At 41.9% G+C, this 27,489-nt stretch overlaps 1 protein-coding gene and 1 long non-coding RNA gene across 12 annotated transcripts in view; one reads left to right on the top strand and one right to left on the bottom strand.

Moving 5' to 3' along the window:
• Nucleotides 1–15,857: 15,857 nt before the first annotated feature.
• PCBP1 (poly(rC) binding protein 1) lies at nt 15,858–17,492 on the bottom strand. Its single transcript, XM_090281476.1, has one exon. The coding sequence runs from the start codon at nt 17,274–17,276 to the stop codon at nt 16,206–16,208; it is 1,071 nt and encodes a 356-aa protein (XP_090137602.1). The 5' UTR covers nt 17,277–17,492; the 3' UTR covers nt 15,858–16,205.
• A 159-nt stretch (nt 17,493–17,651) lies between these two features.
• LOC150006167 (uncharacterized) overlaps nt 17,652–27,489 on the top strand; it is an 80,845-nt gene continuing 71,007 nt past the window's right edge. For 2 of the 11 annotated variants that reach the window (XR_016511921.1, XR_016511918.1), the window contains exons 1-3: nt 18,054–18,371; nt 19,448–19,535; nt 22,006–22,169. This is a non-coding gene — a long non-coding RNA (uncharacterized LOC150006167). The other 9 variants (XR_016511917.1, XR_016511919.1, XR_016511925.1 and 6 more) reach the window with 8 other exon arrangements.

The following is a 27,489-nucleotide window of genomic DNA, read 5'->3' as shown; positions in this document are numbered from 1 at the left end:
AAGAGGCAACTGATCTCTCACGCATCAATGTTTCTCTCCCTCTTTTTCTCCCTCCCTTCCCCTCTCTCTAAAAAATAAATAAAATCGTAAAAAAAAAAAGAAATAAAAAAATTGGGAAAGAGAATGCAGACAGATTGCTGTGAGTTTCAATCAGATTAGAAGACATTTAACGTCTATGGGTTCCTGAGGGTGGGTTTTTAACTTGGATATTCTCTCAGCTCCTTTGTTGTGTCAGGGTATGTATCATGATGCACCCCAACTACACTTAAGGTATTTGCTGCCAGGGAGGCAATTTGGCCAATTGGTTAATAACAGCGGTTCTGGAATCCAACTCACTTTCTTACCTAGGGCAAGTTACTAAATCAGTGCAAAGTGCCTGGCAAGTAGTCAACCTTGTAAAAACTGGAGCTGTTATTATTATTATTATTATTATTATTATTATTATTATTAATGGCTTTGTCCCTTCATGCTTCCTTGGCCAAAGTAGGTGTCCAATAAAAGTTAATTGGTTGATAGCCATAAGGCAGCACTATCTGCCAGAAATATGGAAACCATGGATCTGCTTTCAAATTGTCTAGTAGTCATATTTTAAAAAGTAAAATGAAACAGGTGAAATTACGTAATATATTCACATTAATTTCAACATGTAGTCAGTCAGTGTAAAAAAAGTGTTAATAAATTATGAGGGGGGACAGGAGAGAGCAATGGGGGAGAAAGGGATAACTGTAATATAACAACAATAAAAAATAAAATAAAATAAAGTATCAGTGAGCTATTTTACACTTTTTTTCTGTACTGTCTTTAAAAATCTACTGTTTATTTTACATCTTAATTCGGACTAACCATTCATATGGTCAACAGCCATGTGTGGCTAGTAACTGCGAGTTAGACAGCACAGGTTTAATGTGTCCTTCATGTCTCCAAATCTGCAGATGGTAAGTTCCCATTAAACGTGCTCCTGTGGGCTGGTCCTGTCTCCTGACCCCTATTCGCAGGGGCATTCATGCTCTTTCCAGGCCTTCTCTGATTCCAACCCGAGCCCTTTTGGGGGTAAAAAAAAGGGGTGGGGTCACTTTTTAGCCTAATATTGTAAACCCCGATGCTTGTGTGAACATCCCATGTCTTTGCAAGATCTATCAGCCTCATTCTTGCTTCAGCTTGCCTGCTTATGCCAGGAAGTTGGTGGCCATAAGAAGAAAGTTACATTTTCTGGCTTAATTTTTACAAAAATATTTGGTTGGCCCAAAGTGCAGCCTGCCCATGGCATTGTGGGAAGTTCACAGGACCCATGGTACCTGCAACTCTTCCCACCCAGGTCCTGTGAGTGGGTATCAGCCAAGCAGCATGAGTCATCGTGGTCACTTGTTAAACGTCCCTCCAGTCTCAGAGCTACCTTTATTTTTCAGTTGAATTGGCAGCTTGAAACACACACGCACACACACATACACACAACTGAACCAGTCTCAGGGCTTGGTTCTTAAGCAGGGAAGCATAAAGTTTGACATAATTACTATCATAGTCCCAAACCTGGCTCTCCACTGCCATGCCAGGGGCTGCTGGGTCTCTCTGTCAGGGAAGCTCTGTATGGCTTCTTTTAAGTCAGGAGATTGCAGAGAAATCCAGATCCTGATGGAAGGGCAAAGCAAGGCAGGAAGTCATCCTTCTGTGATTGAAGGAATAGCTATAGCCCCCACAGGACACCCTGCTTCAGCCAGGGCAGCAGAGCCTCTCCTTTACCTCCCACCTAGGGTTGGAGAGTTAGACTCCATATGCACAAATTTACTTTTTGGCTCCAATAATTCTCAATCATGGTTGCACATTAATGTCATTGGGCAGGTTTTAAAATTCCTGATGCCCAGGCTAAAAACCAGACCAATTAATCAGAATCTTTGAGGCCTTTACTCTGTGGCCAGGTGGATTTATGATTTCTGTTTTCAGCCAGAACCCTATCTCTTCCCAGCTCCGTTCATTCCTCCCCTGGCAGCAGGCCCAAGAGCGGTGGTTCCCCGCCTGCTCCTCCCTCTAGGCTCCCATGCTCCTTCCTCGGCCAGTCTGGTTAAGAAAGGACAGGGGTGGGAAATTATTTTCTCCTGAGGCACCAATCCTCACTCATCTTACATACTTCCTTCCTGCTTCGGGGAAAGCAGAGATCAAGGCTAATAGGGTCCCCATCAAGGGAACCCATCCCGTTCCACACTCTCTGTGCTTTGTTGGGTTGTACAGTTATCCTCCCTCTTTCTTAAACTTGTAGTCTGTTTCACTGTCTTTTCCCTTTCAGTTTATGAGCATCCTAGTGTCACTGCAGTAGTTTCCCCTTATACGCAGTCTCGCTTTCCGTGGTTTCAGTTACCCGCAGTCACACGTTATCCGAAAATATTGAATAGAAAATTCCAGAAATTAATAATTCATAAGTTTTAAACTGTGCGCTGTTCTGAGTGGCATGATGAAATCTCATGCCATCCCACTCCATCCCACATGGGACGTGAGTCATCCCTTTGTCCAGCTTATGTGCTCTTCTCTGGTTTGTCAATTAGTAGCCTCTTGGTTATCCGATCAGCTGTCTGGGTATCACAGTGCTTATGTTCAAGTCATCCTTATTTTACTCAATAATGGCCCCCAAAACCAGAGCAGTGATGCTGGCAATTCAGATATGCCAAAAAGAAGCTGTGAAGAACTTCATTTAACTGAAAAGGTGAGAAGAGCGCAATAAGATATTTTCAGAAAGACCGCATTCACATACTTTTATTACGTTATACAGTATTCCCTCACTTATCGCGGGTATTACGTTTTAGATCCCCCCGTGATAGGTGAAAATCCGCGAAGTAGGAACCTTACATTTATTTTAGTATTTATATATATTTTAAGGCTTTATAAACCCCACTACCCTGGCTGGTTTGGCTCAGTGGATTGAGCGTCGGCCTGCGAGCTAAGTGTCGCTGGTTCGATCTTCCAGTCAGGGCACATCAGAGAAGGAAAACTCTGATTCCAAAAAACCTCCGCTGCCTTGTGGCATACCTCTTCAGGGGAAAGGCTAAGGGAGTAAACCCCGACAGAAAATCCGGAGCTGGAGTCCCTAAGGCGGTTTGACGTTGTAGTCAATACCGGCAACTCCTGCGGCGCACCTGAAGCCAAGCTGTATTGACTCCGTCTTTCCCTTGGATCCTTCAGCTGCAAAGAGAGGGGGGGTCTGCTGCATGGGCAACAGCAGACCCTCCATATCACCCTGCCCAGGCTCTGTAGCTTCAGCTTCACTGGAGAGGACACTCCAGCGTCATCGCAAGATGTCGATTCAACACGGGAGGAGACAGATACTGTGTCACTCCCGAGTCGGACTGCACAGCCATTCTCGGCGGTGCAGATAGACTCTTAAGAAGCTACACCATCGTCTCTCGAGACGGACGGCTGCCGCCGCCGACGACGACGATAAACCCCACACACTTATAAACCGTTCCCACTCCCTTATTAACCTTTTCCACACTTTTATAAACACTACTTACGCTCTTAAACATATTCTACACTCTTAAACCTAGTAACTTTAACAACATACGTATACAGTACCGCAAAATCCCACAATATAGTGAAATATCCGCGATAAATAATTAAATATATATTTTTTAAAATCTCGCGATACAGTGAGGCCGTAATAAGTGAACTGCGATATAGAGAGGGACTACTGTAGTATGTTATACTTGCTCTGTTTTATTATTGTTAATCTCCTACTCTGCCTCATTTACAAATTGAACTTTATCCTAAGTATGTGTATAGGGAAAGAACATAAGATACTCGTATATAGAGTTTGCTACTATCTGCTGTTTCAAGCATTCACTGTGGGTCTTGAAACATATCCCCTGTGAATGAGGGGTGAGTACTACTGTACCACCTGAAAAATTCTCCTTTAATTCTGTCTGTCTTTCAGTTTAGTACTTTATCTCTTGGCTTTTCTTCCCTGCTAAACTTCTTGAAGGGGTCCTTATGTCAGTTTGCACTTTCTCACCTCTCCTCAACCCACACTGGAAATGACGTCAGCCCGTCACAACACTGACACTGCTGATACTCACTAGGATCACTGGTGACCTCCTAGATACTATATATCCTTGGCCTGTTTTCTATCTTTCTCTCTGTGATGTTTGGCCATGTTAATCACTTCTTTTCCTTTGAAACTCATCTTTGGTCTCCTGTGACTCCTCTCTTTACTGATTTCCACTCATGTCCTTGATAGTTTCCTCTTCCTCTACTCAGCCTTGAGATTGGTGTTGGCCAGTTCTATCCTTAGCCTTCTCTCCATGTGAATTTATCTCAAGGCTTTAACCACTACCAGTACGATGTTAACTCTCATATCTTTGTCTCTAACCCAGATTTCTTTATGTCCAGCTCTCGACTGGAAATCACCACATTAATACCCCTCTGAATATGTCCAAATGGAACCCATTTTATTCTTTCCATCAAATTTGCTCTTCCTCTAGTCATTATACTTAGTAGTGAAACACCAGAAGTATTACCATAAAAGTTAGGAACAAGGAAAAAACTCGCTGCCATCACTATTATTTAGAATGGCCCAGAAAGGACAATAGGAATCTGAATAGAAAGCTCTATTCAATTCAATAAGTTTTATAAGAAAGATAAATAAGAACAATAAATACTGAAAAAAGGTAATTATTAATATTTACAGATGTGGAAAATTCCAAAGAATCACTTGAAAAACAAAGCTAATTTGTAAAGTTGCCTGTTACAAATCAATGACACACTATGAAAATAGCATTGCTTTATGCCTTTATTCCTTTACTCATTTAAAAATTTTTATTGTGAACCTAAATGTGGAAGTACTGTTTCTTAAGCTCTAGGGTTATAGTTATGAACAAAAAAATGTGTGGTCTTTGCTCACATGAAGTTTGCATTCTAATAATAATTTAGATTTTTTAAAAAGATTTTATTTATTTATTTTTAGAGAGAGAGAAAGGGAGGGAGAAAGAGAGGGTGAGAAACATCAGTTACCTCTGGCACACCCCGACCTCAGAACCTGGCCCACAACCCAAGCATGTGCCCTGACCAGGAATCAAACCAGTGACCTTTCAGTTCGCAGGCCAGTGCTCAATCCACTGAGCCATACTGGCCAGGGCAGAATTTAGATATTATACTTAAAAAATTTCTACTTATAATAGCCATCCCAAATATAAAGTATCTAGGAATAAATTTAACCAGCAATGTATAAGACCTATCAGAGACATAAAGGGGATTCTAAAAATGGAAATATTATGTACCTAAATTTGAAAATCTAATATAAAATTTAAATTTTAGTTAATTAATCTTGGAGGTACTTCGATGCAATAAATGTGGTCAGAAGTTTAAATGAGAGAAAATAGTCAAGAAAATCTTGGAAAGGGTGTAAGGTTTGTGTTCCCTGTGTTTGTGTTACCATTTAGTAAACAGACATAATAACCAAATGGGGTGAAGAGCTGGCACAAGACAGACATGTTGATAAAACAGAAAGGGAAGTCTAGAATAAAGAAGAATGTTGCCCTGGCTGGTATGGTTCAATGGATTGAGTGCTGGCCTGTGAACCAAAAGGTCACTGGTTCAATCCCTGGCCAGAGCACATGCCTGGCTTTCAGGCCAGGTCCTCAGTTGGGGAAAACTGATTGATCTTTCCCTCTCTTTCCCCCTCCTTTCCCCTCTCTCTAAAAATAAAATGGATTAGTTTAGGGATAACAAAAAATTTCATCCTGATGTCAAATCACACAGGTAGGCGGTGGGTGCCTGAAGTTGTAAGAGGGCTGTGAGACCTAGTCTAGGCTTAGCCAGGAGTTCTGCATTTGATTAGAAATGTCTTCCAGGGGCCCAGGAGGAGAAGACTACACTTAAGCCACATATTTGTCATTCCTGGATTATTCAATAAATATCATTGGGACAACTAAGCAGCAATTTTGGGGGATAAATTATTAGCTTTTCCCATCATAGATACCAAATTAATTTCAGAGGGCTTAGATTTAAATGTGAAAAATGGAAACACAAAATACTGGAATAAAAAGGAGGAATTAAAAAAAAATTATTGTGTTGAGGGAAGGACTTCCCAAGCATGATACTAAAGGCAAAAACCAGAAAGTTAAAGATTGATAGATTTAGCTCTTTAATCATTAGAAAATTCTGCAGAGCAGAAGTTAAAAAGAAACTGACAAACTAAGAAAAAATGTAGTATATATAATGAAGGGTTAATATTTTGCTATGTAATGCACTCCTCAATCAATAAGAAAACCAAAAGAAAAAGGTGAAGCTGTTAATAGGTAATTCACCAAAGGAGAAATGCAAAAAGCTGAGAAACATATATATTTTTTAAACTCACTAGTAACCCAAGAAATGAAAATTGACACAATGCTATGCTATTTTGTTCATCTGCCAGACTGGCAAAGAAAAACCTCTAGTGTAGTTAAGAATGTGGGAAACAATATTGAGAAAATCTCAGCTCATAGGGCCTAGTCACCTTGGACACAAAATTTGCCTTGTAATGGTTTCTAGTTACCTTTTTCAGAGAGCAGTTAAGCTATAGAAAGTAGCATTTACTGGAGAGGTCTGCAAAAAGTTGCTAAAGGAGAGGATCTCTGTAGCTAAGCTATAATTCTGTAAATTTGTGGTTAGCTAGAATATCCTGTCAGACTGTTAAATTCTAGTTTCCTTTTCTTGTTTTAAAATGTCTCTTCCTAAGAAATGGGTCATGAGTGCTTAGGCTATTGTACCCTAATAAAGCTTTCGCTTGTATACCCAAATCCCTTGCTAAAATTTTGGGTATAAACTGGCCCCACCTCAGGGTATAATGAGACAGCACCCTGCTGGGCACCACAGTGTTGGCAGGAGGCCAGAAGGCCCACCCAAATGGGTCATGTCCTACCCTGTGAGGAACCAGAGATTCACAAAGCTCCAGCCTTCTGAGCAGGTGAGACCCACCTCATCTGCCATACAAACAATAATCCCACATTTGTAACCCTGTTCTGAGTGAGCAGGAGATGTCCAAAGATATCAAAAGGCCATCTTCATTGTGGCTCAGATGTAATTTCATTTTCATTGTTTAATACTAAAAAAAAAAAAAAAAGAATAAAAATGGTAAGATTTTATTAATACTATGAAAGTGCTAATCAGATTCCTCCTGATGCCTGCATAGGCCAACAGGCACATTCACACACTGCTGGTAGCAAATTAAATTAGAGGACAATTTACTTGACTTTGGGTAAGGCAAAAGGAAAGGACGAAACCATTAAATCTCCTGATTGGTTTGCCTGTATAAAAATAATAATAAAAACCTCCTGTACATCACAAATATTTACAACATTCATGACAAAGGCTAATACTAATACCCTGAATAAAAAGAGCTCTTAGAATCTTTAATATAAAAGATGCCCACCCCAGGAAGAAAACGTGCAAATGATACAAAGAGGCAATTCAAAAACGAAAAATATAAATTACAATAATCATGAAAAAATGTTTCATATTATTAGAAATTACACAATGCAAATTAAAATTACAAAGAGAGACTACTTTTTTTGTTTTAACAAATTAGCAAATGTTAAAGAAAAAAAAAGATCATGCCCAGTGTTGGTGGAGATGCAGGGGAAAGGGCATAGTGGTGAGAATATACTGCAGTAAAATCCTTCTATAGAGCAGCATTTCACAAAGAGTGGTCAGAGATGCACCCCTAGGGTTTCTTGAGACCTATTCAGGGGTCTAAGAGGTCAGAACTATTTTCATGATAACACTAAGATGTTATTAGCCTTTTTCATTCTCATTCTCTTACTAGCGTAGTGCACAGTTTTCCAGAGGCTAGATGATGTGTAATAGCACAGCAGATCGATGCAGAAAGCTATGAGACTCCAGCGTAGTCTGTTAAGCCAGACATTAAAGAGCTTTGAAAAGAAAAAGAAATTGCCAGCTTTCTCACTAAATATTTGTTTTGAAAATTGTTTTTAATCAAAATATGTTACTTTTGTTAGCATTTAATGATTCCATTATAGTTATTTCTAAATAAATTAATATATAAATCTTTAAACTTTTTCTATGCTTTAAGACAGTTAAAATGAATATAAATTACCCACACAAGCAAAAGCCCTTTAATACTTCAATAATTTTTGTGTCCTGGCTGGTGTGGTTCAGTGGATTGAGTGCTGGCCTACAAACCAAAAGGCTGCTGGTTTGATTCCCAGTCAGGGCACATGCCTGGGTTGTGGGCCAGGTCCCCAGTTGGGGGTGTGTGAGAGGCAACCAATCAATGTATCTGTCACACATGGATGTTTCTCTCTCCCTCCCTTCTCCTTCTTTAACATAAAAACAAAACAACAACAACAAAGAAGCTTCAATAATTTTAAAGAGTATAAAGGGAAAAATTTGAAAACTGCTTTCAAGCTAAGTAATAATATACAATTAAAGCCTTGAAAATGAAGCTACCCTTTAATCCAGACTTTCCTCTTTTGAATAAATAATTTGTCTTAAAAAATAATTAGAGATGAATCTCAAGATATTTTTGTAAGTATATTCACTACTGTATGATTTAAGACATCAAAATATAAAAACAACTTAAAAGTCTGTAAATAAGAGATTGGTTAAATAAATGTATCAGTGAATGAAGTACATATAGCTAATAAAAATACTATTGATTATAGTGCAAATGTTCACAATTTATTAAGATAAAAAATAGGATATAATAATAGTTTTTTCAACAAGTGTTGATGGGACAATTGTATATCTACCTGCAAAAGAATGAATTTGACCTGGCTGCTGTGGCTCAGTGGATTAAGCATCAGTCTGCGATCCAAGTGTTGCTAATTCGATTCCCAGTCAGGGCACATAACTAGGTTGCATGTCAGGTCCCCAGTTGGGGGCGCGTGAGAGGCAACCACACAGTGATGTTTCTCTCCCTCTCTTTCTCCTTTCCCCTCTCTCTAATAAATAAATAAATAAATAAATAAATAAATAAAATTGTAAAAGAAAAAAAAAGAAGAAGAATGAATTTGGAGCCCGACTAAGACCATAAAGAATTAACTTAAAGACCTAAATCCAATGTCATGAAAATTTATACTTATATCTTCTTTTAAGAGTTTTGTAGGGGGGAGAGGGTATAAGAGGGTTAAGTGGTAATGGAAAAAATACAATAAAAATTAAAAAAATGAGTTTTACAGTGTAGGAACTAGAACTATAAAACTCTTAGAAGAAAAATTAGTATTGAATTAAGCAATGGTTTCTTTTTTATGACACCAAAAGCACAACAGTTAGTCCTGGCTGGTGTGGCTCAGTAGATTGAGAGCTGGCTCTGCGAACCAAAGGGTGGTTGGTTCGATTCCCAGTCAGGGTACATGCTTGGGTTGCAGGCAAGGTCCCCAGTTAGGGGCGTGTGAGAAACAACCACACATTGATGTTTCTCTCCCTCTCTTTATCCCTCCCTTCCCCTCTCTCTGAAAATAAGTAAACAAAAAAAAATTTTCTTTAAAAAAGAAAGAAAATACTCAATAAAGGAAATGGAAATCCTTAGGGATATGCAAATCAAAATCACAATAAGGTACCATTTTATGCCCACTAGAACGACTATAGAAAAGAAAGAAAAACAAAAATCAAAGAAAGAAACTAACAAGCATGGGCAAGAAGATGCCTCTACACTGCTGGTAGGAATGTAAAATGGTGCAGCCAGTGTGAAAAATAATTTGGCAGTTCCTCCAAAAGTTAAGCATAGATTAACCATATGACCCAGCAGTTCCACTCCTAATTATATACCCAAGAAAATAAAAACATATGACCACGCAAAAACTTGTACACGAATGTTGATAACAGCATTATTCATAATTGCCAAAAAATGGAAAAAACCCAAATGTTCATCAATTGGTGAATGGATAAACAAAATGTGGTAGAATTATACAATGGACTATATTCAGCCATGAAAAGGAATGAAGTGCTGCCCTGGCCAGTGTGGCTCAGTTGGTTGGAGCATTGTCTAATAAACCAAAGGTTGCAGGTTTGATTCCTGGTCAGGGCACATGCCTAGGTTGTGGGTGTGGGGCACATGTGGGAGGAAACCAATTGATGTTTCTCTTCCTCCCTTCCCTTCTCTCTAGAATCAATAAGCATGTCCTCAGGTGGGGATAAAAATAAATATAATAATGTAATAAATACTGTCAAAGAAAAAATGAAAAGAAAGAAAAGGAATGAAGTACTTTATCCATGCTACAACATAGATAAACCTTGAAAACACTAGGCTAAGTGAAAGAAGTTAGACACAAAGGTCTCATCCTATATAATTCTGTTTATGTAAAATGGCCAGAATAAGCAAGTCTATAGAGTCAGAAAGTAGATTACTGGTTGCCAGGGGTAGAGGGGGTGGGTGATCAATGAGGTGTGATTGGTAAGGCATGTAAGTTTCTATTGCGGTGATGAAAATGTCTGGCATAAAGTAGTGGTGACAGTTGCACAATGTTATGAATATGCTAAAACCCACTAAATAGTACGCTTTAAAATAATGAATTTTATGATGTATAAATGATTCTCAATTTAATAAAAAGAAAAATAGCATACAAATCAGTTTCTAGATACAATCCCATTTTAAAAATAGTGATACATATATGCTAGTATATAAAGGAGTCTAACATTAAACAAATAATAGAGGATGTTAACAGTAGCAATATGGATTTTCATGTATTATATATTCATGTATGTTTCATAAAAATATGTATTGCTGTCTTACTTAAAAAATTGGACAATAAAAATTATTGAAGACAAAATAAAACAAAGTGTAGACTCTCTGTCCCTATAGACTCTCCCAGGGGCAGTTTCTCTGGTGTAGTGGAACAGTCCAGAACAGTGAGTAAGAGAGCAGTGTAGGGGTCACATCGCTTGTGTTCAAATACTGGCTCTGCTGCCGATGCGCTCTGTAACCTTGGACAAGTCACCTCATTGCTGTGTGCCTCAGTTTCTCACCTGTAAAGTGACATCAAAATAATATCTACCTCATAGGGCTCTACAGATTGAGTTAATTCATTTAAAGTGCTTGGAACAGTGGTTTCTACATAGAATTTAATAAATGTTAGCCAGACATGGATATGTTGCTTGGAACTGCTCAGGTTCCAGGCTGGACAATGACCGCATCTGACCTCACTAAAGTCCTATCAGGAGCCAGTGGGAGAAGGCTCTCTTAAGGGCCCACTGAGCAAGCCCTAAACATACTTTTTGAAGCAGAGTAACCTAACAAATGAAAGCACGGGTTTTCATTCACATGGAGACAGGTTTAAGAAGGTGTGTCTGTGTCTCCTCACAGTGGGTGAACTGCTCAGGGAATAATTTGCTGTCTTCCACCACTTGACTAACTGGGTAGTGTGTACTATCACTGAAGTATACAGCTGCCTCAGCTCCCTACCAAGGTGCATTCAGCCTGGAGTCAAATGTCTGGAGTCCTGGGAGGGGAAGCGGGGCAGCTATAGTCGCTGTCTCCCTACTTTAGTGGACACAGGTCCACGGGACACTCAGGGGGGTCAGAGTCCTCCCACAGAGTCCTCACTGTTAGAGCATGAGAGCAGGGGAAGAAGAGGTGGGGGCTTGGGTTTGCTTAGGGGGTTAACTGCCTCCAGGTAACTCTGGCATGCCACTCTATTGCCCACTCCTCTTCCCCATGAAGTCTAAAGATGACAGCACCTTCAAAGGTGTTCAGAGCAAAATTCTCCAGTAGTTCCTTTCTTTATGCTTCCTCTTCAATCAAACCTTTGTGAGTAGTTACCCAAAATGCCAAGCTGGGACTTGCTGGGTTTTAATTTCCGTTTTTCTCTCTTAGTGTGTTTATGGAAGGTCTATGTATCAGAAGTCAGTCTTGTGGCAGGAGGCAGAAGCAGGGATGGGTGCCTACAAAGGCAGCATTATTTCCCAAGGCAGCCAGAGAATTGTGGGTATTATTTTATCCCCTCTTCTCAGATGGAGGGCTAAGATGCAGAAAGGGGGAGCAGCTTGTCCAAGATCACCCAGGGAATTGATACCAGATCTAGGACTAGACTTTAGTCTCCTGGCTCCTCAGCAGAGTGTAATTTTCCTTGCTGAATATTGATACTCAAGAGTAGGAGCCCCTGCCTTGACCAGTATGGCTTAGTTGGTTGAATGTTGTACCGCAAAGCAAAATGTTACCAGTTAGATTCTGGGTTAGGGCATGTGCCCAGGTTACGGGTTTGGTCCCTGTTTGGGGCACGTGTGAGAGGCAACCAATCTATGTTTCTCTTTTGCATCGATGTTTCTTTCCCTCCCTTCCCCCTCTCTAAAAATAAATATAATCTTAAAAAAGAAAAAAGAAAAAGAAAAAGAGTAGGAGCCGAGCCCCAGAACCCCCGGCAAGTAACAAAGAAGAGGGCTGCCAGGGTCAGAATTACAAAGGAACAATTATTTCCCAAATGCACGAATTACCAAACAGAATGACTTTGAGGAACTACAAGTCATTCTGTATGGGAGGCCTTGCACTGCTGAGGCTGGTGGGAACAGATACTGAAGGGTCTGTGAGCTGTGCTGAGAACTGTGGATTTTCTTTTATAGACCATGGGTGGTGTTGGGACTTGATGGCCTTTAAAGCAAGGGAGTAATGTAGTCAGACTGGAATTTCAGGAAGGTCCCACTGGTGGCCAGGCCAGGCAAGATGGCCTGAAGACTTGGCAGTAGAGCCTTCTCTGGTGGTGACTGCCTATTTATATGTCTGGCTGGGTGCTGTCTCTTTGGCAGGAGGTGACAGGTCTAGAGGTGGTAGACAGTATGTAGCTCACTACTTGGGGTAGCCAAGAGTATCAGGGATGAGATGGGTACAACTCACAAACCTCAAGCTCTTGGCAAACAGGTGACAAAAAATAAGAAGCTGTTCTAGGGGTGAACCTAAGAGTGGTGACTCATTGCCCCAACTGCTTCCTGAGGTGGGGCATGTGATGGTGGTGTACATACATGGTAGTGTATTTTGAATGGGGTGAGGGGTCTGGGGATTGGGGCGGGTGGTGATACCAGCCTTCTGAATATGTGGCACAACTCCTATGGCTACGACACAGCAGGTGTGGCCAATGTTTAGAGAAATTGTTACACACCCCTGACTGTGGCAGTGGCTGAGACCTAACAGCTGGTGGTAGGAATGGGGCTGTGACAAGAAACAGCAACTGCAGAGGGGGCTCATGGATTTCCAGTCCTTAATCTAAAAAAGGACAGGACATACTCAAGCTGCCCCAAAGAGAAAGGAGAGGAGTCCTGAAATGCAAGTCCCCATAGGAATGAATTAAACTCTAGTAGTCAAGCTGGCCTGGCACCTTATATTTACTGCTCCAAGGCCCTCTTCTATCCACAGTCTTCTATTGATTCCCTATTAGCTGCCTTTAGTGAGGTTCCTTTCAAAAAACCAATTCCCCCAGTTCTTCCCCCTCAAGTGTCCTATTTCTTTTTCTCCTTTGCACCAAGTATTTGATCCATTTACACTCCTGTCTCCACTGCCTCACCCCCCCACCCCCCAGCCCCTCCTCTTGGTGCAATTTGGCTTCTCCCCATCACTCCCCAAGGATACCTATGACATTGAAATTGTTTTCTCCACTATTCCCTGGAAGGGATCTCTAAAATGATAGGGGGGAAGGGGTAAAAGAACTACTAGAAATTAATTTCAATTTATTTTTTATCTTGTTTTTGTGGTTTCTGATATATATATAATATATAGATTATGCTTGTATATGGTTTATAAATGACTAGTATTCATATATGTGATTTATAAACAAACATGTAATAAAGGTATATGCTAAAGACTTGTTACTGAAGTGGTACACTTTAAAAAAATGTTTGCAGACCACTGGGCGTTAGGATATAGCTAAACCCTTTTTATGACATTCAAGGCTGTTTATCATTTAGCTTCGAATGATTTAGTGGCTCCCTCCACCTTCCCTTCCCTCTTTATCACATATCATGCTCTAATTCCAAGTTACTATACATCTTCCAATTGTACCAAGACATCAAGTTTTAGGTCAAAGTATTTTGCATGTAGCTGTTCAGTCAGTTAAACCCAGCATGTTTCAGGGACTCCTCATATTTGGCTTGGTGTGTGAGGGGCTAGCCTAATGATTCATCCCTTTCTTACCCTACACAAATGTGATTTGTGCTTATTATTCCCAAGAGACACTGAACCTATTTCTGGGTCTTTAGTAGGGCCTCCCTTACCTGTCCTGGCCCCTCAGTCCAACTGTATTATCTCAAGCTTATCACTTAGTACACATTGCTTTGTTCCCTACCTTTTAACATCTGTCTTCTGTGCTCAGAGATATTGTGGGCAGAAATGGGCTTTTGGTTTTTTGCAATCTAAAGTATACTGAAGTTTACTGTGTTCTAAGAGCTCTTCTGCTTCATATATGTGCTCTCATTTTTCTTTTTTTTTTCCATAAACCCAGGTGAGTACTTTTACCACCACCATTTTATGCTGAGGCAGAGTAATTTGCCCAAGGCCAGAAGGGACAGCACTCAAATTGAACTCAGATTTAAACTCCAGAATTTGGGCTCCTTTCAATGACTGCGTGCCTGACTCCAGAGTGGGTGTAATGTATGGAAGACCCCCATTTTACCTCCAAGGACTCTCAGAACTAGGTCTGTACCTCAGAAAAAAGGAGTAGGTGCCTGGAGAGAGTAAGTCTCAACATATTTATTATGGATAAAAATTCCTCTCCCATTGGAATTTTTCTTTACTGTTAAGTCATCTCCTACAGTGCCTGGGGTTTGAAGTACTTCGTGACTTAACCGTCTATTGTTTTGTATTGTTTCTAGAGTATCTCTGCCTAATGATAATTTTTCTTGTCTCATCAGGTCCAGCCTTGTCCCACTGGCTGATGTGCACATGAGGCTGTTAGGCCTTCACAGCAGGGTCTTCCTAACCCCACTGATGAAGAGAATCAGTGGCACTCAAATCTAAGAACCTTTGGTAGTGTTAAAAATGCAGCCTTCTGAATAAATTTGGGGTGGGACCCACGAATCCGCATTTTTAACACCAAGGTCATTCTTAGACCCTGATAGCCAATGAGCAATCTCCTACATTCCTGCCTGCATGGACTGTCCCATTTAGGCAGAAATATCTCCTGATATAATAATTCCTCTAAATAGTGCACACAGCTTAAGAATTAGAAGCTGGGCCTCTTTTGTTTCTGGATACGCCACTTGGCAGGTGTAATAACATCCTCTGACAGGCTGCTTGCCACAGGTGCATTCTTGACACGTGTGCTCCGCCAGTACCATCCCCCATCCAGTCCTGCAGCCCAACCAAAACCCCTCTATCCCTACCACCAACCACCCGTAGCAGCTGCCCTCCTCCAAGTCCTCAAACCCACCCTCGCCCCCTTCCCTTCCCCCCACCTCGGCTTCTCCCTCACCCCCGGCTTAACCCTTCCCCTTCTTCCCTGGCCCCCACCCCCACCCCGCGCCGCTCCTCCCACCTCAGAACATTTTTTTGTTCCTGGCTGAGTTTTCCCAGTGAGACTGGGGGTGGGGATAGAGTTGGTTAAAAACGGAGGACACAGGGCCATTCAGAGGCCCTATTGAGTGGGCATACTTTTTCCATCTGAGAAAACACGTTTTCTACCAGAGAAATGGGCGGAGGCCTGTCTCTGGAACTTGGATGGAAAGATGTTACTCCCCCGGGGAGAACCTCTGTCTGCAAACATGCCAAAGGAGGCCCAACCTGCTGTGTTCCTTTGTTGGGATAGAGAGGAAATGGAATCTTACCAATAAGGTGAAAAGGGCTTGAGGGAATACCGAGGATGGGCCCACCCTTCTCCCTGCAAATAACTAACACTGAAAGGGAAGGGGGAAAAAAAAGCACCAACAAAGTACTTCCAAGCTTTTTCAAATATGAAGCATTTTTTTAACCAATCCATTTTTTAATTTTTAAATTCTTGACATTACAGAACTAAACTGAAATTTATTAACATTCCACTCTTACATTTCTTATCGACAAACAGAAATAAAATTCATGAGCCAAAAACCCAAAACAAAACTAAAAACAGGGAAAAGCTTATAAAACTAAATATGGATCCCAGCATTAACAGCTGAACAGAGAATGTGATTTTTAAATTCTTAGCAGATGATAAAGTTGTGTAGAAACTGAACACTTACAAATTATTTAAAACCTGGAATCACTGACCAGAAATTACACATTTGGATCATGGGAAAACAGCAGAAAGGGTTATGAGTGGACCTACACTTTTCTAGCTGCACCCCATGCCCTTCTCAGAGGAAAGCCTGGCATTGATTAGATACTGGGCCAGACTAATACTGGCAGCAGAACCAGTAATAGTAACCTGCCTACCAGAAGAGCCTTCCACTGGATTGGCAATTTTGATCTGGGCCCCGGACATCTGGCGGATCTCATTAATGTTGGCGCCTTGGCGCCCGATTATGCAGCCAATTAAGTTATTTGGAATGGTGAGTTCATGGGTGGTTTGAGTAGATGCATCCAAACTTGCCCAATAGCCTTTCACCTCTGGAGAGCTGGAGTCAATTCCGGCGAATCCGGTCCCGCCGTGCATCATGGCAAAGTGAGACTGTTGTCTTGCCACCTGGTTCAGCTTGGCCAGATCAAGCGGTGAAATGGTGTGTTGTCCTTGAATCGAGTAGGCATCTAGGGGTGGTCCCTCCAGGTCATGGGTGGCGTGGGGGTAGCCCGCAGCGTCGCTGCACCGATCTTGGCCGCCCGCGCAGATGACTGGAGAGCTGGCTGGCATGGGCTGGTACGGAATGGTCATGACTCTTCCTTGCGGAGACTGGGAAAGCGTCTCCAGCATGACCAGGCAGATCTGCTTGACACACTCGGTGACAGACTGCGGCACGCCAGCAATGGTGATGGCCCGCTCGGTGGAGTTGGGCAACATATCCCCCGCCACCTGGACCTGGGCCCCCGTACTCTCGCGGATCTCTTTGATCTTACACCCGCCTTTCCCAATCAGGGAGCCGCACTGGGTGGCCGGCACCACGAGCCTCAGGGTGACCGGGGGCCTGCTCGCCGCCGTGCTGTTGGTCATGGAGCTGTTGATATCTTCTTCCAGCTTGTCGATGATCATAGCGAAGGCCTTAAATATGGCATTGGTGGGGCCGGTCAGAGTGATGATTCTCTCCGGACAATTCCCCTCTGAGATGTTGATCCGCGCGCCACTCTCCTCGCGGATCCTCTTAACCGACTCCCCTTTCTTCCCGATAATGCTTCCTACTTCCTTTCCGTGCATAAGCAGACGAATGGTGAGAGTCACATTTAGTCCACTTTCAGTCACACCGGCATCCATGGCGAGCAGCGGGCGGCGTTCGGGGGAGTTGGGCTCGTTACGTGGTCAAGTCTTTGGTGGCGGCGGGGGGAGGGGAGGTGTAGGCCCAAAACTGCCGGCGCGAGGCGAGCGAGGGCCGCGAGAGCGGGCGGGCGCGGGTGGGAGACCGCGGCGTCGTCACAGGGGCAGGCGGCGGCGGTGGAGGGGCCGAGCGGGGCCGAGCGGGGCCGAGCGGGACCGGGAGCGGCGGGCGGGCGGGTGGGCGAGGGCGCGGCGGTAGCGACTCCGGCGGCAGCCTCGGCGGTCTGGGCGGGGCGGGAAGCCCGCTTTCAACCCCGCGTACCCTATGACCCCGGAAGTGCTTGCTGCGCAGGACCCCTTGAAAAAAATGAGGACCCGTGTTTTTTTAGGTCACAAGATTACGCCCATCTGCAAACAGTAGTTTTACAAAAATCCTTTTAACAACCTGGCATTGAATATAAAGCTCCGACGGGCAGAAGCTGTGAGTCCGGCAAAATTTTAAAGCGAACGTGTACTTTATTAACCCTAGTGGCACCAGCAGATGTTTAGCAATGGTAGTGTTGTGAATGGGAGCTACACATTATTTTACAGCCTTGCAAAAGCGGCCTGGACGCGGAAGAACACGGGCAGGTCCGGCGGTAACTGCAGGCGGCAGCTGGGACGCCGCGGATTTAAAACGTGCGCGTGAGGCGGCCAGAGCGCGTGCGCGAGGGCGTGGGGGACCGGGAGGGGCAGGCGCGGTCTTCCGGGGGGTGGGGGGGAGGTGAGGCTGCGGGGCGGGAGCGCGGGCGGGCACGTGGGGCTTTTTCGTCCCCAGCGTCTGGGCGCTGGGCGCCAGCCACCACCCGGGTCTAGGCCCCATGGCGGCGACCCGTGAGGAGAAAGACTGACACGATCTCTCCCGTCCCCATCCGCTGTCGGAATCGCGGCTCTGCTAGTGGTTTCTGGAAACGTGGCCCTAAAAAGAATGGCGTCCATTTACATAATGCTTTGTTTGCATTTTGCAAATTTATTTCAGTTAAGCCCGCAGAAACCCCACTTCCTGCTCTAGTGTAGCTTTCGTCGCGGTAGCCTCTTTAGACATTTAAGACAATGGTGTGTCTCTTTAGGGCCACATTCACTGAGAGGTTACTGGCCAGTGCTTTGGGGAGCTTCTGTGGCTTTCCCCGCATGGTTTGCGCTCCTGCTGCGGCTTTGCGGCCCTTGCCACGCTTGGTGCAAACGCTGCGCCCAGCGCTTTCCGGGGGTTGTCCCTGGCCGAGCCGCCATCTTGGAAAGCTTTTCCTATCGTTGGCGCTGCTGCATGTTTGCCTCCCAAAAGGAGAAAGGTCGCTCAGGCTGCTGGTGTACTAGTGACTTCTGCCCCTGCCCCTTCCCCTCAGTTAAGTCAGAGGGATAAGGCTGTGTGGCCAATGTGTTGGAGGCTCTCCCAAGGGAAGCGGCTAACGTGGCGGTCCCTCTGCCCCTCTTCCTTCCCCACGGGTGTAGCCGCCATGTTTCCTTATCACAAAATGGCGGCACGTGGCCCGGTTTCGTCGCCAATGAGCAGTTGGGGTCAGTAAGAGAGCTCTAGAATGTGCCCAGTCGTTCTGCCATCCCCCGTGCCTGTGGCTGGGGACCTTTACTGCGCAGCAAGTCTTCCGACCACTCCGATAACAATTTCTACGGAGTGGTCCAAAACCTGGGAGCAAGGGGGGAGCGAATTTTAATGCCTTTCTCCCGTTAATTTGAACTGCGAATGTGAACTGTAAAATGTAGGCAAGATACCAGATCTCTCGCTCATTTTAATTTTAATGCATAGCGGGGGCCGCTACCAATGGGTAACTTGGGCCCTCAAGTAACAGCGTTTAGGAATCACTGCCTTAAGGAAGAGATGGGAAATTACTGCTTTCGTAGTCTTCTAGCACAGGCTGCTGTGCTGGAAAATCCAATAAATGATTTTATAAATCTTAAAAAAAAAAAAAAATCTCCATGGAGTGACTAGGATGCCTAAGACTTTTTTCACTGGCAAGCTGGACAGGGAACCTCAGTTTACCACAACTGGTGTTCACTTTTATTCTAGAAGGGAGAGACGTTTGTCCTGTGCTAGGCATTTTACTGCATACTATTTAAATTTTATAATGATTCTCTGAGGTAGGTGGTGTTATCTTTCTCTCTCTTTTTTTTAACAGAGGAGTTCACTTAGGCCCAGGGAGATGCAGTGATTAATTCAAGGTCACACAGTGTCAAGAATGGAATCCAGACCTTATTTCCTTATTGGTGAGCACATATCCAAATTTTTCTGTGAATTAAGATTTTAAAATTTAAATGTTGTTTGAACATTTAGGTGAGCTTGTCATTAAAAGGAATTCTTCAGGCAATGTTTTGGTGGGTAGTTTCCCTCTATCTGTACATGTTTGGGGATTCCCAGATTTTCCTGGTGTGAGCTATACCAGTAATGGGCTCAAATGTTATTTTCTTATTAGGTGACCAGGTGCGGATAGGGAGGGGGAAGTGATTCAGCCCTGTGTAATGGCTCTAGTATCTGTCAGTCCTGCCTCACCTGTGGCACAATTTGAGTGTACGTGGCTCTGTGGAGCAAGCAATTTCTCTATATGACTCACTTGCTTCCTTTAGCTACCAATAGGCATGACTTCACCTTCCCCACCCCAACCAGGTAAAAATAAATAATTTTACACTGGCGCCAAGCCTCCATGTCTCTGCAAATATTGACAGAGCGTGATAGAGTGTTAGATAAATCATAGTCTGTGGACTCTTCATTTCAGTGTGACAAATAACTTGTGGGCAAAGCAACAAATATGTGCCTAAACAGGGTTCTGCTTGTGAAGGTGTTAGAAATGGAGAAAAAGGCTTTTTGTTTTCTCTAAGTTACATTAATATCACATATCAGACTTTCCAAAGTACATTCACATTACCTTATAGAATCCTACAAACAACTTTAGTAGGTAAGTATGTAATAACAACAATGACAATGGTAGCACTAAGTGCTTACCATGTGCCAGACACTGTTCAAAGCTTTATTTTGTATGTTATTTCAGTGGCTCTCACCTTTTTGGAAGCAAACCACTGTAAAATAAATTTTACATAGTAGCAGACATATGTACACCATGTATATAACAGAAACAAAATTTTGCAAAATGATACTTATCCTTACTACATGCAGTTACTCTAGTAATTTTTATTCTGATCCTTGCATTAAAAAGGGCACATCGCCCTGACCGGTGTGGCTTATTTGATTGGGTATCATCCTGCAAAGCAAAAGATTGCTGGTTCAATTCCTGGTCGGGGCACATGCCTGGGTTGTGGGCCAGGTCGCCAGTTGGGGTACATGTGGGAGGCAACTGATTGATGTTTCTCTCTCACACCCATGTTTCTCCTCCTCTTTCTCCCTGCCTTCTCCTTTCTCTAAAAATAAATAAAATCTTAAAAAAAAAAAAGGTTGGGGGGGCACTCATCAAGGCCCTGCCGGGGAAGCCCAGTTGGTTAGAGGGTTGTCCCAGCACACAAAGATTGTGGGTTTGATCCCCCTCAGGGCACATACAAAAATCAACCAATGAATGCATAAATAAGCGGAACAGCAAATTGATGTTTCTGTCTGTCTCTCTCTATCTCAATCAATAAATAAAATTTTAAATGGCACATCAAAACTAAAGTAATGAAAAACTTATTAGATTGTGACTAATATGATTAATGTACACATTAAATTCTCACAAAACCTCCTGAGATGGAATGATGTTATTTTCATTTCACATAGGTACAAGAGGCAAAGGATTTTGTCTAAGGTCACATAGCTAGTAAGTGGTAAAGCAAGGATTTGAATCTAGGCAATCTGGGTCCAGACACTCTATACTTAACCCCTAAAGTGGATGTGTTCTCTGCAGAGGGCCTTATCTTGTAGGGAGATAGGTGATTAGAGAATTAAAAATATTAATAAATGTTAAAAACTTAGGAGACCAAATTACATATAATCAAGAATTATCCTAGTCCTGGCCTGGTAGCTCAAGTTGATTAGAGCGTTGTCCAGTACACCAAGGTTACAGGTTTAATCCCCCATCAGGGCCCATAGAAGAGTCAACCAATGAACGTATAAATAACAAGAGGAACAACAAATTGATATTTCTCTCCCTCACCCCCAAATCAATTTAAAAAAATTTAAAAAAAAAGAATAATCCTGATTGAAAGCATCTGGTCTTTTAAATTTGCCACCTATTTATTTTCAGCCTTTCTGCCTGAAATATTCCTTTAATTTTTTATCTTGAGTACCTCCAGGAGTCTACCCACCTCCTCATTGAAACCTTATCTTTCCTAGTTCTCAACTTTCCCATTCCTCCAGAGTCCTACACTTACTCCCTAGAGTAACCCACATTTGGTTGTTGATTAAATTGTGATGTGTCTTGGTGTTGATCATGTGTTGTACAGGCCACAGGTACCTTGGGTGACCCTGAGATCTGGCAAAAAGTACTCTGGACTTGGAAATTCATGACTCTGGTGCCTCACTCCAGCCCTACCACTGATTAGCTTTGAGACTTCTATAACCCAGTTCATTTATCTGAGCCTCAGTTTTCCCATCTGTTAAAAAAAAAAAAAAAGATTAAATGATCTCTAAGGCCCCTTTTAATTCTATCCAGTGAGTAATATTTGATGATTTAGGTTACTTATCCTTGGAGGGGAGAGTTATGAAACTAATCTATTTTATTTACTTATGGTAAATTCTCCACTTCTTCCTCAGACCTGCACTGTCTTGTGGATAGGTGAGCAAATTCTACACCACCCATTTTATAGATGAAGCCAGTGAGATAATGGAGCAACTGACTATAAATAGACACCGCCCTATCACTGGAGTCTCACACATGACTCTTTTCCTCCCACTTGAGTGACTGCAGGTTGGTTAAGGTGAGTCAGGCTTAGACTTTGGAAATTGAACCACAGGATTTATACTCCATTCAGAGGAAGGAGTTTTGCTTCCTCTTACCTCACATTGGCTTGTTATAAAAAAACCTTTCAGAGTGATTTCACATTATTTAATCATCACAGACAATGTTGCCAGGAAGGTATTATTCTGCTTATTTTATGAAAGAGCCGTCTTTGGATCAGAGAAGTGAAGTGACTTGCTGAAGTTTACACAGTTTATTAGGACTGGAACTGAGCCTCTTGACTCCTAGTTGTGGATTGTCCTTTCCTGGGCTTCTGATGCTTTCGACACTGGCTTTGACACATGCAATAGCTTTATCTGAAACTTAAAAAGCTTTCCATCCAGTCTTTTTTGTTCTGTTCCAGAACATTAAATACTCTTATCTTAGGTTTCTAACATTTTTGGTTTAAAAGAATCTCTTCCTTCTTATTCTCTAATGTTTATATGTGTGGGTTTGGGAAGTGGTGGGCGTGATTCCTCAGTAAGACTCTTGGTTTCCCAGGGGGCAGGAATCACATTTTTTCCCTAAATTACCTGGCCCAGCAAGTAGATACAGCTTTTTAAATTTGCCCTTCCAACATTTTTTGTTCCAAAAACATGGTTTCTTTTTCTCTTCCCCCTTTATATTAGCTTTCCATTTCTCTTTTATTTAAAATTATACTAAATTAAGAGTACCTTTCTTATATTACTTTTGGAGTGTGGCCTAAAAACATGTTTTCCCCACTTTGTGTGGATAGTAACAATTTGACTTGTAATTGCTGGTGACCCTGCATTGCTGTTATGGGGTTAGTACTTGTTTCCTCAGAAACAGAAGAAATATGTTTGTGTACCTTACAGAAGTGATGAGGAGATACAGCAACATCCTTGGTCTGAGTTCTCCGGGTTGGGCAAAAAAGCAATGCCATGGATTCCCCAGGGTCACTGTGAAATAAGGCGTGGAGAAGGGAATGGAGAAAAGTTAAAGGGCAAATGAGAACATTCAGAATGCCTGTGCAAAGTATCCAAAGTGAGAAAGGAAAAAAAGCTGAGAAAATAATGGGCCAGAAAAGAGGAGAATACAGGATTGGTGGAAGGGAGGTGAAGAGAACAACCCAGGGGTCTGTTAGCACCTCCTGTGGTGTGGGATGCACAGGCTGCTGTCTTGCACCAGGAAGAGCAGCTGGTATGGTAACTCCTCCTTGAGCTGATTTTGAGCAGCACATCTCTTTTTCTAAGCCTCTGTTTCTAGTATAAGGAAGGGGAATATCTTTGTTTTTGCTATCAGCTGGGGATGTGCTTATATGCCAGTAATTTGAATATCAGTACCAATTCAATTGGTTTATTAAGAAAAATGTGCTACAAAAATCACAAGATATTCCAGGTCAAATTTCATCTTATTCATTCATTCATTTAACACTTAATGATTGCATGCTGTATCACAGACGCTAAAGATATTCAAATGAATGAGAGCCTGTCCTTGCCCTCAAGATGTTTATGGTCTAGAGAGGGAGACAGACACGTAAACAGATTTACAGTACACCGTGTTAAAGTACATTATTAGGATATGAGTAAGTAGAGGGTGCCATGGGCTCAGAGGAGGAACCTTGATTCAGTCTTGGATGTGATCCAGGGGATCTAGGCTGCCTAGAGAAGTTGACATTCAGGCTGAATCCCAAGTAGGCAAATTGCAAGGTGGAGGGCAGGGAAGGGTATTACAGGCAGAAGAAGCAAAGGACCAAAGGCAGAGAGAGTACAGTTCATTCAGAAGTTATAGTCATTTCAGGGAGGTATGAATGATGTTTGCATGGTCCAGTTTTTGGTGATTATTGTTCTGCTTCAGAAATGTAAATTATCGAGACCTGACATTTTTTGCTAGAGCACAGAATTAAAGTCCTTATATTGTAGCAGTAATTCTCTTTTAAGATGAAGACACCAGAAATTGCACTTTCTTTCTTAGAGTGTAAGGATAAAAATGTAAATAAAGCACAGCTTTTGAATTAGTAAATAATCATTAACGTTTTGTGCAGTAAAAGAAAGAAGGTGCATGCATAGCATACCTCTTTCTCATTCAACTTTTGGATTTGATTGTGTTCTGCTTTGTTTTTAAAGGGGTGTGTGTGGAAATTTAAGGGTCTTTGGCTAGGCTGTTTGAGATTGGGAGGAGGGAAAGGAGTTGAAGAGTAATTGCTACTTTGTGGCAGAACAAAAGAAATACATTTAAATAGCTCATTTCTCTGATCCCACCTCCTGAGCACAAGCAAGATATAGTTGGCGATGCTGTTTCAGAGAGACAATTGAACCAAATCATTTACTCAACATATTCACTGTGTAAAATCTGTTGTGTCTAGATTAAGAGCATTGATTATTGTTTTTTGTGTTTTTCAGAGACACAGATATAGCGCATTAAACAGAAACCTTATGTGTATTCATTTGCCAATAGTGGAATTTTACTTGGATTAAAAGATAAAAAGTGATGTGTAGAGTAGGGAAGAACATGCTTAGGAAATAGCACATTTCTCAGTTGTCTTCTTTCTTGACCTTTGAGTACCATTTGAGACTCCCTCCTTGCACACTAGTTTCACTTGGCTTCCAGGATACCACATCCTTGGTTCTCCTACCTCATTGCCCCTCCTCAACCCCCCATCCTTTTTTTTTTTTTTTGGCTGTTTCTGCTTCTTTCCTGAGCCTCCAGTGATGGAGACTCAGATCAGTTCTGGGATCCTTTCTCTGTTTACACTCATTTCCTAGGTACTCTATTTCAAGAAGAAATATCACTTATACCCTGACAATTCTCAAATGTATATTACTAGCATGAACGTCTTCCCCTGAACTCAAGACTCTTATACCCAACTGCTTATTGGATACCTCCTCTTAGATATCTATTAGCTTCTTGAACTTAACATATTCAAAAAATGAACTCTGGAACTTCTCCTCTCAAACCTGTGTCTCTGGCAATTCCTCTTATCTCAGTTTCAGTTGTATTGAATATATGGAGGACTCCCCCTTGACTCTGTTCTTTCTCTTACTCTTATCCAGTATACCAGCAGGTCCTGTCAACTGTACCTTAAAATAATACATCCAGGATTTGAACACTTCTCACTACTTCCTCTGCTACTATTAGAATAGTTTCTAAATATTCTTCCTTCTTTGCTCTTGGTCCCCTCAGATTAAAAACTAAAGTCCTTACAGTGGTCTACAAGGGCACATAGGATCTTTAGCACTACCCTCTCCCAGATGCTCTGACCTCATCTCCTATCACTTTCCCCTTGTGTTGTAGCCACATTGGTCGTCTTGTAGTTGCTCCAGTATGCCAGACAACTTTGGGACCTTTTTGTAGTTGTTTTCTCTGCCTGGAACACTTCTTCCAGATATTAGGATGCCCTCTTTCCTTACCTCCTTCAGATTTCTGCTCACCTGTCACTTAGTCTGTGAAATATTCCCTGATCATCCTATTTAAGAGTAAAAGCCATCTTCTTCTCTCTGTCTTCCCTGTCCCCCTTCCCTGCTTTATTTTTCTCTACGCAACTTACTGCTATTTGACATACTATTTATTCAGAAATTTATAGAAGCTGCCTACTATGTCCCAGGAATTGTTCTAGAGACTTTCTCTGCTATAGCTTGTTTATTACTTGTCACCTACCACTAGAATAGAAATTGTGTGATGGCTAGAACTGTGTTTTGCTCATTGCTAGCGTTGAGTGAATAAATTTATTCAAATTTTAAATAAAAATTATTGAATATATAGAGGGTTGTGCACCAGATAATGAGGGAAATATTTGTATGAATAAGACATTGTTACTGCCCTAAGTTTCTTAGTCTAAAAAATTACGATTGTGACCTAAACAGTGCTGTGATCTCTAGCAGAATAAAGCGATACATCATTTTGGAACTGGGGAGTTAGGGACTGGTGTGCCACAGTATGGATGTCTTCAGAGACCAAGCCATGCTTTGTCTGACTTCTCAATAATTTTCTAAAATTTAAAGAAAAAATTGTGCTAAATTTTCATTGGCAATATTTGATCTGTATTTAGCTTTCATAAAATTTACAGCAGAACCTTGACTTGTGTGGCTCAGGGAACTGAGTGCTGGCCTGCGACCGAAAGGTTGTAGTTTTTTTCCCCAGTCAGGGCACATGCCTGGATTGTGGGCCAGGTCCCAGTTGGGGGTGCACAAGAGGCAACCAATCCATGTTTCTCTCACAAATTGATGTTTTTCTTCCTCTTTCTCCTTCCCTCCCCCTCTAACTGAAAAAATACATAAAAATTAAAAAAAATCATTTCTTTAAAAAAGTAATAAAATTTATAGCAGAAAAAGTATATTTACATACACAAATTAAGCTAAAAGTTTTCTAAAAGTAAAATTAGGTATAAATTTAAAAATTTAAGTCGATTGAAATAAAAAGGCAAAAATTAAATTTTACTGTTTCTTGGAGGGTAGGATTGATGATAGCTCACTGCATTACTGGCTTTTGGGTTACAGTTCCTGTTTGGTCTTGCCTTAACAGCAAGAGTTTCTTAAAAATCCCATAATCAGTCTTAGTTACTTTTAGGTACCTTCTAGGAACCTTCTATCATCTAGGAACCTCCTCTCAGGATAAGTGGAAGAGTTTACTATCTTTACCTCTTCCATAGCTAAAAATTATATTTTTGGAATCCCTGACTATCCAGTTATTAGCTGTTTGGTCTTGAGCCTCAGTTTCTGGACTTGTCAGAAAGAGATAATGATAAATGACACCAGTCTCCTTTTTTTTTTTAGAGCAGGGGAAAGGAGGGAGAAAGAGAGGGAGAGAAACATCGATATGAGAAATCGAAACATCGATCAGTTGCCTCTTGTGCCTATATGCCCTGATAGGGGACTGAACCTGCAGTCCAGGCATGTGCCCTGACTATGAATCAAACTGTTGATCTGCTATGTGGAACAACACCCAGCCAACTGAGCCACGTCGGTTGGGGCCAATCTTATTTCTTGTGAGGATTAAATGATTAAATAATATAATAGTTTTGAGAATAGGAGAATGAAAAGGGGAAGGATTTAGAGGACAGATAATTTCTTTTTTTAAGGAAATACTGTGTATCTGCTTCATTTTGAAAAAATTAATTTTAATAAGCACATTTCTAATGAGAGCAATGAAGCTTTTATTTTTGAAAACAAAGACTAATATATTGCTTTCTGTAGAGTAGCAAGTTTATAGAAAATATTTCCTTGTCTCTCCACCTGGATACTTATCCCTATATTGCATGAGGGAAATGAAATGCTAGAAACCCACCCCAGGCTGCCCAATGAGCTGGTATGTAGGTAGGAAAACAACCATTTCCTTTTAGA

Source organism: Furipterus horrens, unplaced genomic scaffold (assembly GCF_987537825.1).
Source record: "Furipterus horrens unplaced genomic scaffold, mFurHor1.1.pri manual_scaffold_6, whole genome shotgun sequence".
Taxonomy (NCBI): Eukaryota; Metazoa; Chordata; class Mammalia; order Chiroptera; family Furipteridae; genus Furipterus; species Furipterus horrens.
This window is presented reverse-complemented; position numbering and strand designations above follow the sequence as displayed.